At 40.1% G+C, this 14,254-nt stretch overlaps 1 gene segment (V, D, J or C); it reads left to right on the top strand.

The window, feature by feature from the left end:
* Positions 1 to 12,068: 12,068 nt before the first annotated feature.
* LOC122705738 lies at positions 12,069 to 12,976 on the top strand. The segment is given in 3 exon segments: positions 12,069 to 12,078; positions 12,308 to 12,400; positions 12,612 to 12,976. Coding segments are annotated over 2 exon segments (417 nt in total).
* The last annotated feature ends 1,278 nt before the right edge of the window (positions 12,977 to 14,254 follow it).

The raw sequence follows: 14,254 nt of genomic DNA on the forward strand, positions 1-14,254 counted from the left end.
GGTGGCTCAGTTGGTACAAAATCTTGGGCTTCCCTGGTGGCTCAGCTGGCAAAAAATCTGCTTGCAATGTGGGAAACCTGGGTTTGATTCCTGGATTGGGAAGATCCCCTGGAGAAGTGAAAGGCTACCCACTCCAGTACTCTGGCCTGGAAAATTCCATGGACTGTATAGTCCATGGGATCACAAAATGTCGGACATGACTGAGTGACTTTCACTTTCACTCACACTGATCAGAATGGCCATCATCAAAGAATCTACAAGCAATAAATGCTGGAGAAGGTGTGGAGAAAAGAAGAAAAGGGAACACTCCTACACTGTTGGTGGAAATGTAAATTGGTATAGCCACTATGGAGAACAGTATGGACGCTCCTTAAAAAACTAAAAAGAGTGCTACCATATGACCCAGCGATTCCACTCCTGGGCATAAATCTGGAGAAAACCATAATTTGAAAAAATACATGCACCCTAATGTTCACTGCAGCACTATTTACAATACCAAGGACATGGAAGCAACCTATATGTCTATGGAAAGAATGGATAAAGAAGGTGTGGTACATGTATACTATGCAATATTACTCAGCCATAAAAACAATGAGGTAATGCCATTTGCAGCAACATGGATGGACCTGGAGATTGTCACACTGACTGAAGTCAACAAAGACAAATATCATATATTACTTATATGTGGAATTTTAAAAAATGGTACAAATGAACCTAATTCCAAAACAGAAGTAGAGCCACAGAAAGAGGAAACAAATTTATGGTTACCAAGGGGGAAGTAGGGGAGGGATAAATTAGGAGGCTGCGATTGTCATATACACACTACTACATATATAATATAGACAGATAACTAATAAGAAACCTACTGAAGGGCACAGGGAACTCTGATTAATACTTTGTAAGGACCTACATGGGAATATAATTCTAAACAGACTGGGTGTGCTGTGTGTGCACAACTGATTCACTTTGCTGTACAGCGGAAAATGACACAGTAAATCAACTGTACTCCAGTAAAAATTAATTTTAAAAAGTCTTAAATTTGTTTAACTCAAAAAATCATACCATCCTAACAGATATTTTTTTTTCCATATTAATAAGTTTAAGTGTATAACACAGTGATCATTTCAGTGGTCATGTATGGATGTGAGAGTTGGACTGTGAAGAAAGCTGAGCACCAAAGAATTGATGCTTTTGAACTGTGGTGCTGGAGAAGACTCTTGAGAGTCCCTTGGACTGCAAGGAGGTCCAACCAGTCCATTCTAAAGGAGATCAGTCCTGGCTGTTCATTGGAAGGACTGATGCTAAAGCTGAAACTCCAATACTTTGGCCACCTCATGCGAAGAGTTGACTCATTGGAAAAGACCCTGATGCTGGGAGGGATTGGGGGCAGGAGGAGAAGGGGACGACAGAGGATGAGATGGCTGGATGGTGTCACTGACTCGATGGACATGAGTTTGAGTAAACTCTGGGAGTTGGTGATGGACAGGGAGGCTTGGCGTGCTGCAATTCATGGGGTCGCAAAGAGTCGGACACGACTGAGTGACTGAACTGAACTGAACTGAATATAGTGATATTAAATATATTTACATTATCATTAAACAGAAACATTATTCATCTCTAGAACTCTTTTCATGTTGAAAAACTGAAAATTTGTACTCATTAAAGAGTAGCTCCCCATTCCCCTGTTCCTCTAGCTCCTGACCACTACTCTTCTACTTTCTCTGAGTTTGACTACTTTAGACATCCTGTAGAAGTGGAATCATGCACCACAGGTCATTTTGTGTCTTATTTCATTTATCATGATGTACTCAAGTTTCATCTATGTTGTCACATGTTTTAGAATTTCTTTCCTTTTTAAGATTGAATAATATTCTAGGGTAAGTATAGATCACATTTCATCTATCCATTCATTTGGTGATATTTGGGTTGCTTCCACCTTTTGACAGAAACATAGCTATATAAATATCTCAGTGTTTTGGGCACATACCAAAATTTCAATTTTTTGACATAATTAGAAGTGGAATTCTTGAATCATATGACACTTCTGTTTTTAAATTTTTGAGAAATATTTATCTTAGTTAATTTGAACAGCCATCCTCTAGACTACTTTATCACAAGCCAGTTTCAAGGACTAGAGAAAGCGAGTGATCAGGAGCTGTGAAGGAAGTTTTGGTACTCTGGGGGTTCACGTAAACCTAGAAGAATTTGTCATCTTTGTCATAGTGCACTGCTCCTCAGGTGCCTAACAATTGATCTGAAAGGAGTGGCCAAGCCATTACCTGGTGGTCAGCTCCTGAACTGCAGCTTGGATATTCTTTCCAATGTGTTGCTGTCCTCTTTTGGTGAAAGGGTCAAATCTGTGATGATTTAGTCACTTTTTATTGCTCAATGTGCAGAAATAAAGAAGAAAGCGGTTCACAGACTGTACTGTGTGCGTGTGCGCTCTGCTGCTTCAGTCACGTCCAGCCCCCTGTGACCCCGTGGACTGTAGCCTGCCAGGCTCCTCTGTCCAGGGGATTATCCTGGCAAGAATACTGCAGTGGGTTGCCATTTCCTCCTCCAGGGGATCTTCCCAACTCGGGGATCCAACCTGCAGCTTCTGCATTGCAGGTGGGTTCTTTACCTCTGAGCCACCAGAGAAGCCCCTGAAAATGATCAATAGTATAAAAAACAGGGAATCAGGTTTGCTATCAATGAGATTTCTATTCAAAATTATTAGCTTGGCCACAAACTTTCTAGACACTTGTGAGCCTTGTTTTATTATATAAAATGGGAGAGTGATATATTCTTTGATATTTTATTGTGGCAAGTTATCAATAGTGTAGTTACAGGGGCTGACAGGTAGCAGTTGATAATTAACGAGAATAACCTCAATAGATGCAGAAAAAGCATTTGAGATAATTCAGCATCCATTCCTGTTCAAAAACTTCCAGAAAATTAGGACCTAAGGAATTTCCTCAACTTAATAAAAAGCTTCTACAAAAACTACATCAAACATCATATTTGATGGTGAAAGAATGAATGCTTCCCCCCTAATTTCAGCACTAGGGGAAGAATTTTTGCTCTCACTGTTTGTATTTAGTGTTTTACTAGGGATTCTAGCCAGTGTAAAAAGGCAAGAGAAAGAAGCAAAAAAACACAATTTGAAAAGGAAGACATGAACCTGTCTTTAGTCACAGACAGCATAGTTATCTTAGTATAAAATCCAAGGGAATCTATAAAAAACCACTAGAAAAATAAGAAAGTTAAAGTCAAATAAACACCTACCATATGCTCCAGGGATTCCACTTCCAGATATTCACCCAAGAGAAAAATGAAAGCACATGTCTACTAAAAATGTGACACAAAAAAGCTCAAAGCAACTTTGTTTGTAGCAGCCTCCAACTAGAACTAACAGAAATGTTTGCTAATAGGTGACTAGATTAACAAATTGTTTTATATCTATGTAACGGAAGACATTTCATCAATACAAAGGAATGAACCATTGATACTTACAACCATGAAAGAATCTTAATTATGCTGAGAGAAAGAAAATAGACCAAAGAGTACACATGATTCCATTTATATCATATAAAATATGCAAACTAGTTCATGATGGAAGTGCTGCATGAAAATTGGAGTGAGGGGGGAGAGGATTGAGAGAAGATTATAAAGAGATGTGAGGAAACTCTTTTGGGTGATGCACTGTTCATTATCTTGCTTGGAATAATAGCTTCACAAATGTGTACACATGTCAAATCTTATTAATTTGTTTATTTAAAATAAGTGCAGTATAGTTTTGTGAATGTTGTGTATTTATAAAACAATTAAAAATCCAAGTTTAGCAAATGTATTTCTTCAATGTTGCATGAGTCTTCTAATGTGACCCCAACTCCAAATATTTCTCCTCTGCGTTTCCATTGTCCTATATAGTTTTTTAAAGGTGTGGATAGTAGCTTTCTGTGTCCATGTGTTATACATTTATTTTCAACCCAGCATCCTCCAAACTTATTTTTCGCCTTCTGTTTAATGTGTCAAATTTTTTCAGAATTCCTTCCTAGCATAGTTTTGAGGCCATTTTTGACAACGGAGTTGGAAAATAAAGGAGAAAGGAAGGAATATGTGAACCCAAAAGAGAATCTGAGCCTGATTTTATTACTTAAATCTAGATCAGGGAAATTATCTGTATGTTTACTTTGGACTGATGAAGCTGCTTGATACAAATCTGTGGAGAGTGAACTCCAGGAATCAGGCTGAGCTAAACTTCCATCTTTGAGTCTAGCATGGGGCTTCCCCTGTGGCTTAGTGGTAAAGAATCTTCCTGCGATGCAGGAGATTCAGGAGTTGTGGGTTCGATTGCTGGGTCAGGAAGGTCCCTTGGAGGAGGGCATGACAACCCTTGCCTGGGGAACGCCATGGACAGAGGAGCCTGGCAGGCTGCAGTCCATAGAATTGCAAAGAATTGGACATGACTGAAGCGGCTGAGCACCCATGCACGTTTGTCTAGGGATGCACGGTTACAGGGTTTTACAAGAGGTGCGCTCCACTCCAGAACTTCATCCTTGAGGATGTTTTGTTTATTTTATTTTTTCAAAGATGAATATTCATAAAAAGTAAGCTAAAGAAGTGCTTGTTTTTGCTGTTGCTTCTGCTGCTAAGTCTCTTCAGCCCTGTCCGACTCTGTGCGACCCCATAGACAGCAGCCCACCAGGCTCCCCCATCCCTGGGATTCTCCAGACAAGAACACTGGAGTGGGTTGCCATTTACTTCATAGCAAAAGACCAGTTTAAAAAATGGCATTTCTGCCTGATCATTGATGACCATCTTGCTTTAGGACACTGATTACAAAAGAAATCTTATAAACCAGTATTGAACTAGCTGCAACAAAACCATCTGGGAGTTTTAAAAGTTACGAATTTCTGGGAATTCCCTGGTTGTCCAGCAGCTGGGAGTCTGTTCTTTCACTGCCAAGGGCCCTGGTTCCATCCCTGGGTGGGGAACTAAGATTCTACAAGCTGTGCAGTGGGGTCAAGGAAAAAATTACACTTCTTGGTCTCAATCCTGAAAAGTACAATTCATGAAGTTATAGTTGGAATTCCTGAATCTGTCATTTAAGATCAGTCACACATTGATTCTATTATTTGCTGTTGTATACATATCAGCTATGTTTTTAATAATTTGAAAAGCTGGGAAAGAACAGAGTCCTAACTCATGCTCCAGGCTTTTGACAGAAATCCACATTTTTAGGGTTCCCAACCCAATGGAGGAAAACTATTTGATTAAAGTTTGGCAACAAAATGTGGCAGATGGGTGTTGAGAGAATCAATCCTGAAGCTAGATTTTCATTAAGAGTATGGGGTTCATCTTGGCTGATTCAGATAGATTAGCCATCTTATCTTGAAATCAGGGAAATAGTAGAATAAGATATTGATGTCAGATCATTCTATAAGGATTTGATAAATTCAGTTATGATAATTCTTTTGTTTTCATATTTTAATGGTTTTGAAATTCAAGGTTATTTGACTATTGATAGGATAGTGTGAAGTTTCCCCCTGAAAATATTTATTAAAAAGTTAGCATTTCTTACAAATGGTATTATTTTAGGAATGATAAAATACTATATTTCAAGTAGTAGTGATTCCTCAATCAAAGACCCTTTATTCATTATTTATGTTTGGTATAGCAAATACTTAGTGAGCATGTAATAAATGTAAGTCACTGTTCTATAAATTGGGGTATAATGCTGAGAAATAGAGATTCATTCAATACTGACTTGACTTCTTATTACTTTCTCTGTAATCAGCCACAAAACCCTTTTCTGACAGTCAGTGGATTATAGGTTGGCCCACATGGATGCATGTGACTATAAAGCACTATGTTAAAGTGCTTAAGAAAATTGATTATCTTCTTAACTACAGAAATACCTGGGATGCTCTGTTAAAGAACTTCCATGTCAGGTAGTATCCTAAAAACAAAACAGACCTGAGAGGTGTTGACAGCTGTTGATCAGATTTCCAAGCCTCACCTGAAGACTGACATGTGCCTTATGGATACTGTCAAGGATAACATTTTTCTGATTTGCAGCAGAGACCAGGATACATGCATCATTTTTCTGTCCCTGTCCACCAGAGGGTGCAGCTTCCTAACACAGACACATTTTCTGCGTGGAACTAAATTTCACTGTGACTTCAACATTTCTTCATCTTCAGAGTCAAGAACGTTATTCAGGAGATACTCTAGAGATGAACTCTTCTTCAGGCTTAGTGACCATAATACTCTTCCTGCTGGGTAAGCAAAATGCTTCTAAAAATGTGGATTCTTTCTTCTGTTATGTCAACAAAACCTTTAATCATAATTTTATCCCAGAGCTTTATGCCTGAGATCACACAGAACTCTTTTATTTTTCCCCAGGACAAACACGTGAAGACTCAATGACCCAGTTAGGCGGCCAAGTGACTCTTCCAGAAAAGGCTGCTCTGACCATCAGTTGCACTTACTCAGCCACCGGGTACCCGACTCTTTTTTGATATGTTCACTATTTAAGAGAAGGTCCACAGCTCCTCCTGAAAGCCACGAAGGACAAGGAGAAGGAAATCAGCAAAGAGTTTGAAGCCACATACCACAGAAAATCAACATCCTTCCACTTGAAGAAAGCCTCAGTCCAAGAGTCAGACGCGGTTGTGTACTACTGTGCTCTGAGAGACACAGAGAAGGGAACTGCAGGGGGAGCTGACGCTCACTCTGAGCAGCAGCGGGGCTTGGATGTGGAGCGCCTGACTGATCCACTCTGGGGCACAGTCTGTGGTGTTCTGACTCTGTCTCTGGCTGATACAAAAGTCATACAAATGAGTAGGGCATGAGAACAAGAAGTGAAGATTCCCCATACCCAACTCTCATTAGTGAATTTGGCAAAAGAGTATGACACCAATAGTTCCTTGTCCAGGATTAAAGTAATTTCAGGGTAAAGTCACATAAATAGTGATACTTGGAGGCCATTCAAAAAACGAACAAGAAGCATTGGGATGCTGCTGTACCCTTGTGGAAAAATTTAGAGACCAGAAACATCAATTACATTTGAATAATTAGGGTGGATTGAAGCGTTGTGTGTGTTTGTGTGTTCCGAGGTCATTCAGAGAGTGAAGGTTGAAAATAGGAAGACTAAAAATATATAAGCAGAGACCACCTATGTTCTCTACCAGTGCCTGTATAATAAGCAGTGATCACTTTCCGAACCCAGCAGAAAATTGGAAGTTAGCCATTGATGAATTGAGCAATGGCACATGTAAGTAAGAAAGCCAAAATAATTAAAAATTTAAAATATAATAATTAAGTATTCATTTTAGGGAAATAAAATATTATTGAAGATAGTAACATACCCATAGTCTTTATGATTCAACTAAATTTTCTCCTAGATAAGTTTTACCACCAATAGTCACGATTAGGCAGAATACTTATTTTCCTAAACTTTGTGTATTACTGAGGTTTTGGACTTTTGCTTATCAGCTAGGCTTTAAATTTTTTTTAAATTATTTAAAGTTTATGAATGAGGCAGAACTTAATTTCATTTAAAAGTCATTTCTATGTTTTCGTGTAAATTTTCTATTCACGTGTCTTACCCTTCCCTACTGGGTTATGGGGCTTCCCAGCTGGTTAGGTGGGAAGGAGATGAGGGCTCAGTCTCTGAGTCCAGAAGAGGCCCTGGAGACGGACATGGCGGCCACTACAATATTCGTGCCTGGGAAACCCCTGGACAGAGCAGCCTGGTGGGCTGCAGTCCATGGGGTGCCTGAGAGTCGGATGTGACTTAGCAACTAAAACAGCGCCTGTGTTAGAGTCATTTAAATATAGATTTGAAAGAACATTGTCTGTTAAGAAGGTTGTCGTAAAACTGTCATATATATGTCTTTAAAAAAGTTTAATACAATCTTTTTGACTTTGTTCATGTTTGCTATGCAGAATTTTAAAAATAGTATATAGTAAATTTTTGAAAAATTTCTTTTATGGATTCTGAGCTATATATTTCATGCTTCATAATATGTAGCACCTTAACTGGTAAAATTTTATCTCATATTTTCTTTAATTTCTCTCAGATTAGTTTTGTCTTTGATCTTAAATGGCTCATTTTTCTTCTGATTTTTAAATGTTATATTTGTCTTTTTTCCTATCTCTTTCATTTTTCCTTATTAAAATTTTCAACCTAGGCATTCTTTTCTGTTCAATATTTATATTTCAATATTCACAATGCTTTTTGCCAGTTGCTTACTGGATACATAAGGAATACATGTCCAGTCAACTTCAAGCCAGTGCTAGAAATATAGAGAAAAAAATGTGACTGGGAGAGATGCCATTGGAGAAGTAAAGAGAGATAAATCCACTCCATTGCATCAAAAGATGTGTATGAAGTGTCGTCTCAGGCAATGGAAACAATCTACCTGTGTTCCCAGCTCTGTCAGTTGGGGACCCAGGCAAAGTCGCTAAAAACATGTTCACAATTAGTCCACACAAGGCTGGGAGGTGGACAATCAACACTGGAGAACAAGAACAATCTTGTGTCATCTGTCTTCTTGAAGAAGAGGATTTAAATAATGAGGACTGGGATTTAGAGTCACATCTACTTGAAATGATTTGAAATCTGCAGCTGCCTCAGTGTTTTGAACTCTGTCATCGCTTTGTAGGACATTTTTGAACTTTTTTTTCTGTTGCCACATTGATTTTTGATGAAGTTTGTAAAAATTTACTTTAGTAACTATCCTTGCTTCTGTTGAGGGTGTAGTTGAAAATTGATGACTGTATTTCAAACATCTTGCCACTAGTTTAAGCAGAACAGGTATGGGCAGCTCTGTGGTCTAAGGTTCTTCTCTTCTCTCTCTTCTTCCTCTCCTGCTCCCTTCACCTCTCTCCTCTCTTGTCTTCTCTCAGCTCTTCTGCTCTTGATTTTCCTGGACTGATTCTGTTTTCATCCTTCTCTGAATTAAGCATTTCTAATCAACTGTTTCTTTGAGCCATCAATGTTTAAAAATAATTTTATTGTGAAATATAGCAAATGTTCACAAAAGTATGTAAAACCCACAATATATATTATTTAGGTACATACAAATTTGAGACTATGGTTTTTTGCTTGTGAAATTTCTTTATGAATTTTAAAAGTTCTCTGTATTAGGGTTCCCCATAGAAACAGAATCAATAGGATTAATTCAATGTGCATGTGTCTTCATCTCTAATAATCCTATTCTGAAGGCCTAGTTTGTTATACAAGGACATAATATGTTAGCTTTTTAAGGTAAGTGTTTATGTGATATATCTTTTGCCATTCTTTTGCTTTCAAAATCTTTGGGCATTATATTTCAAGTTTGGAATAAATCTTCAGATATCCACATTCTTAAGTGTTGGTTGGCTTTCTATTTCACTGAGAAAATAGAAGCAATAAGAAAATTTTCACAAGCTCCTACACTTAGCACTTTTTAAGGTAATTCACAGATTTCCATTTCTTTCAGTTGGTTACTGGAAATTTATTTCCTGCCTTTGATTGTATCATGTTTTCTTGATTCTTTATGCATCTTGTACATTTGCTTTGTTGTGTGAGCTTTTGAAGCAGCAGGTACCTCTCCCAGTATTTATGGTCTGGTCTTAACTAGAAGAGACCTTCCTCAGTCAGCAGTGCTAAATATGAGGCAAGATAGAGACCAGTCCCTTTGGGAGTGTACTCCTGAGTAAATTTGGACAAGGACCCGTTGGTTTCCAGTCCTTTCCTTTGAAGGAAACACCTCAGTTCTATCCTTCCTCCACCTTGCAGATCAGTACTAGCTGTAATACCACACCATTCTTTCTCCCTTTGCTGCTAGCTGTTCCAGTGACCAAGCCCTGTCAGTCATTCAGTGCCAAGTATGACCTGAAGCAAGTAGAAACTGGCTCCGTGGAGGGTGCTTTGCATTATCTGGCATAAGGCCCCCTTCACTCTGTGTGGGGTTAAAACCAGTTCTGCACTGATTCCCAGTCTTGCAGGGCAGTGCTAGTTGGAGAACCACACTCACCCTTTCCTTGTTCCTTACTGTCCCAAGGGACCAGGCTCTGCTCCATCCTGAATAGGGGGAGAGAGAAACCACTCCTACTCTGAAATGCTAGGAGTAAGGCCAGCTCTTTCTCCTCCCACCATTTGCTCTCTTTTCCCGTTTGGTGGAAGAACCTCAGTTCTGCTCTCCCAAGTTCACAGAGCAGGACCGGCAGCAAAAGAGACGTCCTGCATTTTCCTTTGTTGCTCACTGTCCCAAGGGATTGCTCTCTGCCTGTCATACTGGGCGGGAGGTAAGATAGAAAACCAGCCACAGAGGGCGCCCTGAGAGGACTGAAGGTCGGGTGCAAGCTCCAATATCACTCCCCTCCCCCACGGGGGACATGATGGGCACAGGCTATCTTCTTGGTACTGAGCTGAACCCATCTGAGGGACTGATGCGGATGAAGTGAAGTTGCTCTTCTCCCCCCTGTAAATGTGACTGCTCTCAGCTTGTTCTTCCGGGAGCGCGTTTACTTTTAGCTGGTTCTGCCTTGTCCTTCAAGGCATATTGTCATTAATACCGTTGTTGCATCCATGTCTGTGCAGGAGAGGGATATATGGCTTCCTCCTTTGCCATCATGCTGAGAGCCACATCATGTCTTTTACATCTTTTTTTTTTTTCTTTTCATTTATTTTTATTAGTTGGAAGCTAATTACTTCACAGCATTGCAGTGAGTTTTGTCATACATTGATATGAACCAGCCATGGAGTTACATGTATTCCCCATCCCGATCCCCCTCCCACCTCCCTCTCCACCCGATTCTTCTGGTTCTTCCCAGTGCACCAGGCCTGAGCACTTGTCTCATGCATCCCACCTGGGCTGGTGATCTGTTTCACTATAGATAATATACATGCTGTTCTCTCGAAACATCCCACCCTCACCTTCTCCCACAGAGTCCAAAAGTCTGTTCTGTACATCTGTGTCTCTTTTTCTGTTTTGCATATAGGGTTATCATTACCATCTTTTTAAATTCCATATATATGTGTTAGTATGCTGTAATGTTCTTTATCTTTCTGGCTTACTTCACTCTGTATAATGGGCTCCAGTTTCATCCATCTCATTAGAACTGATTCAAATGAATTCTTTTTAATGGCTGAGTAATATTCCATTGTGTATATGTACCACAGCTTCCTTATCCATTCGTCTGCTGATGGGCATCTAGGTTGCTTCCATGTCCTGGCAATTATAAACAGTGCTGCGATGAACATTGGGGTACACATGTCTGTTTCAGTTCTGGTTTCCTCAGTGTGTATGCCCAGCAGTGGGATTGCTGGTTCATATGGCAGTTCTATTTCCAGTTTTAAAAGGAATCTCCACACTGTTCTCCATAGTGGCTGTACTAGTTTGCATTCCCACCAACAGTGTAAGAGGGTTTCCTTTTCTCCACAGCCTCTCCAGCATTTATTGCTTGTAGACTTTTGGATAGCAGACATTCTGATTGGCATGTAATGGTGCCTCACTGTTGTTTTGATTTGCATTTCTCTGATAATGAGTAATGTTGAACATCTGTCCCTGTGTTTGTTATCCCATTGTGTCTTAAGAGGATTCTTTTGAGTTAGATTAGATTTCTTTAAAAATAGAGGTGGGGAAATAAGATAGGAAGTGTCTGGCCTGATATGAAGAAGAACTACACAGATCCCCTGAATCATGAGAGCCTCACCCAGACGTCTATCATTAGAATACCTTTTTGTCAGTGTGAGAGAGTGGCCATTTGATAAAATTGCTTCTAATCAGACAAGTGTTGCCATTTGATGTAAAACACACATGTACACATCACTCTATCCCCACACACATTGACTTGGACCATATGCTTCTCAAATTTTTAATTTAACTAAAGTGGCAAATTTTTATTTTCATCAGTTCCCATAGTAAGGATCTATGTTTCGAATATTTCCTTGATCAGGGTCTTGAGTCCACAAGATGGCAGTGTCTTCTCAGGGACCCTACTCATGTATTCCTTCCTATGTGTGTGTGTGTGTGAGAGAGAGAGAGAGAGAGGGAAAGAGAGAGGGAGAGAGCAAGAGCGAGAGAGAGAGCGAGAGAGAGAGTGAGAGAGAGACAGAGAGAGAGAGAGAGAGAGAGCAAGAGACTGAGAGAGAGAGTGAGAGCGAGAAAGGGAGGGAGAAAGTGGGAGGAGAGAGGGGGAGCTCAGTGGTATGTTGCATGCATAGTGAAAAAAGTCTCTTTTTTCTTTGGTAGAACAGGCTCTTTTTATGATTTCTAGAGCAGAAGAATTGAAATGTCTGAGCTCGACTTTTTTTTTTTTTTTTTTTTAGGGCTTAAAATTTGAATCCTCAATGAACCAGAGGAGGCAAGAATGATGAAATCCTCAAGAGTTTTATTAGTGATCCTGTGGCTTCAGTTAATCTGTAAGTTTGGGGCATTTCTATGGGACCATAAAATATAGTATTTGGAGTCATTGTCCCTTCTAGACTCATGGAGAAACATGAACACTATTTCCCTTAAATAAGGGATGGTAGAGGTGGGAGGCCTGTGAAAAGACAACTTGAATTCTTGAGAGGAAGCATCCACTACCTAACCAATCTTCTTTGACTGACCATTCACTGTCTCTTTGCACAGCGGTGAGCAGCCCAGAGAACACAGTGGAGCAGAGTCCTGCATCTCTGCCTGTCCCAGAGGGAGCCATCGCCTCTCTCAGCTGCACTTACTCTGACAGTGCTTCTACGTACTTCGCATGGTACAGACAGTACCCTGGGAAAGGCCCCGAGTTTCTGCTGTATGTATATGCCGACAAAGACAAAGAGGAAGGAAAATTTACAGTGCAGGCCAACAAAGCCAACAAGCATGTCTCCCTGCTTATCAGAGACTCCGAGCCCAGCGACTCAGCCACCTACCTCTGTGCAGAGAGCACACAGTGCTCCCCAGACACCTGCAGCCTGTGCCCAAACCTGCTGGGGGCCCAGCAGTGCCTCGTGGAGAGCTGAGGCTGCAGGGCACAGACATCCTGCTACCTCTCTAGATGTAAATGAGGTTAAGAGTAGAGTAACTAAAGGAGATCAGTCCTGAGTGTTCACTGGAAGGACTGATGCTGAAGCTGAAACTCCAATACTTTGGCCACCTCATGTGAAGAGTTGACTCATTGGAAAACACCCTGATGCTGGGAGGGATTGGGGGCAGGAGGAGAAGGGGACAACAGAAAATGAGATGGCTGGATGGCATCACCAACTTGATGGGCATGAGTTTGAGTAAACTCCGGGAGTTGGTGATGGACAGGGAGGCCTGGTGTGCTGCGATTCATTGGGTCGCAAAGAGTCGGACACGACTGAGTGGCTGAACTGAACTGAACTGAACAGTGAAGGAGGTTTGATTGATTAGGGAAGTATTTTCATAATTCTGAAACAGTTGATTCTGAAGGGAAATTAAAGACACAGTTTGGTCTGAATGACAAATTTTTTCAATCTTCTCATTGTACTCTAGTTTTGTACCATAACTTTACTCACTGGAATTGGTATTATGATGCTTTTATATATGACAACAATATTTTAATATGATAACTGAGATACTCCCTCATAGTTCCTGGTACATTTGATCTTTCCCCATGTAGTTATTCAAGGTGTTTGATATGCATTGCTTTAGAAAATAATGGAAAAACATAAATGCAGAAGTCTTTTTTTTAAGTTTTTTTTTTTAATGTGGACCATTTTTAAAGCCTTTATTGAATTTGTTACAATATTGTTTCTACTTTATGTTTTTTGCTTTTTGGCTGTGAAGCATGTGGGATCTTAGTCCCCAGACCAGGGATTGGAAGGCACACAAGTGGAAAGAGAATTGGAAAGTCCCCCTGCATTTGAAGGCCAGTTCTTAACCACTGGACCTCCAGGAAAGTCCCAGAATGGAGTCTTAAGCAACTATTTTGAAAATGTTGTAAGTCATGAATTATTTTAGTTATAGGTCTGCCACCTCATCTTCACCTTCAACTGCAACCGCATTGATGGATTAGATAAGGATACATTTGATGGATGGATGGAAGGACTAGCATCAAGAGGTGAAAACTGGTTGAAACAAAAAGCCTAGACAGTTGCAGGAATTCAGATCAGAGGTTTATGTTACCATTTTTTAGTAAAGGCTGAATAGAACTCAAAGTTCCAGGTGTGAGCCTTGTGGGAGAGTGCATTGGTTCCTATGTAATTGAGTGTGGCTGGGGATGGTAGAGAGAATAAACTACAGTAGGGGTATAGATTTCCTGAGAAGGATCTCTGAGT

The sequence above is a fragment of the Cervus elaphus genome, chromosome 12 (genome assembly GCF_910594005.1).
Source record: "Cervus elaphus chromosome 12, mCerEla1.1, whole genome shotgun sequence".
NCBI lineage: Eukaryota > Metazoa > Chordata > Mammalia > Artiodactyla > Cervidae > Cervus > Cervus elaphus.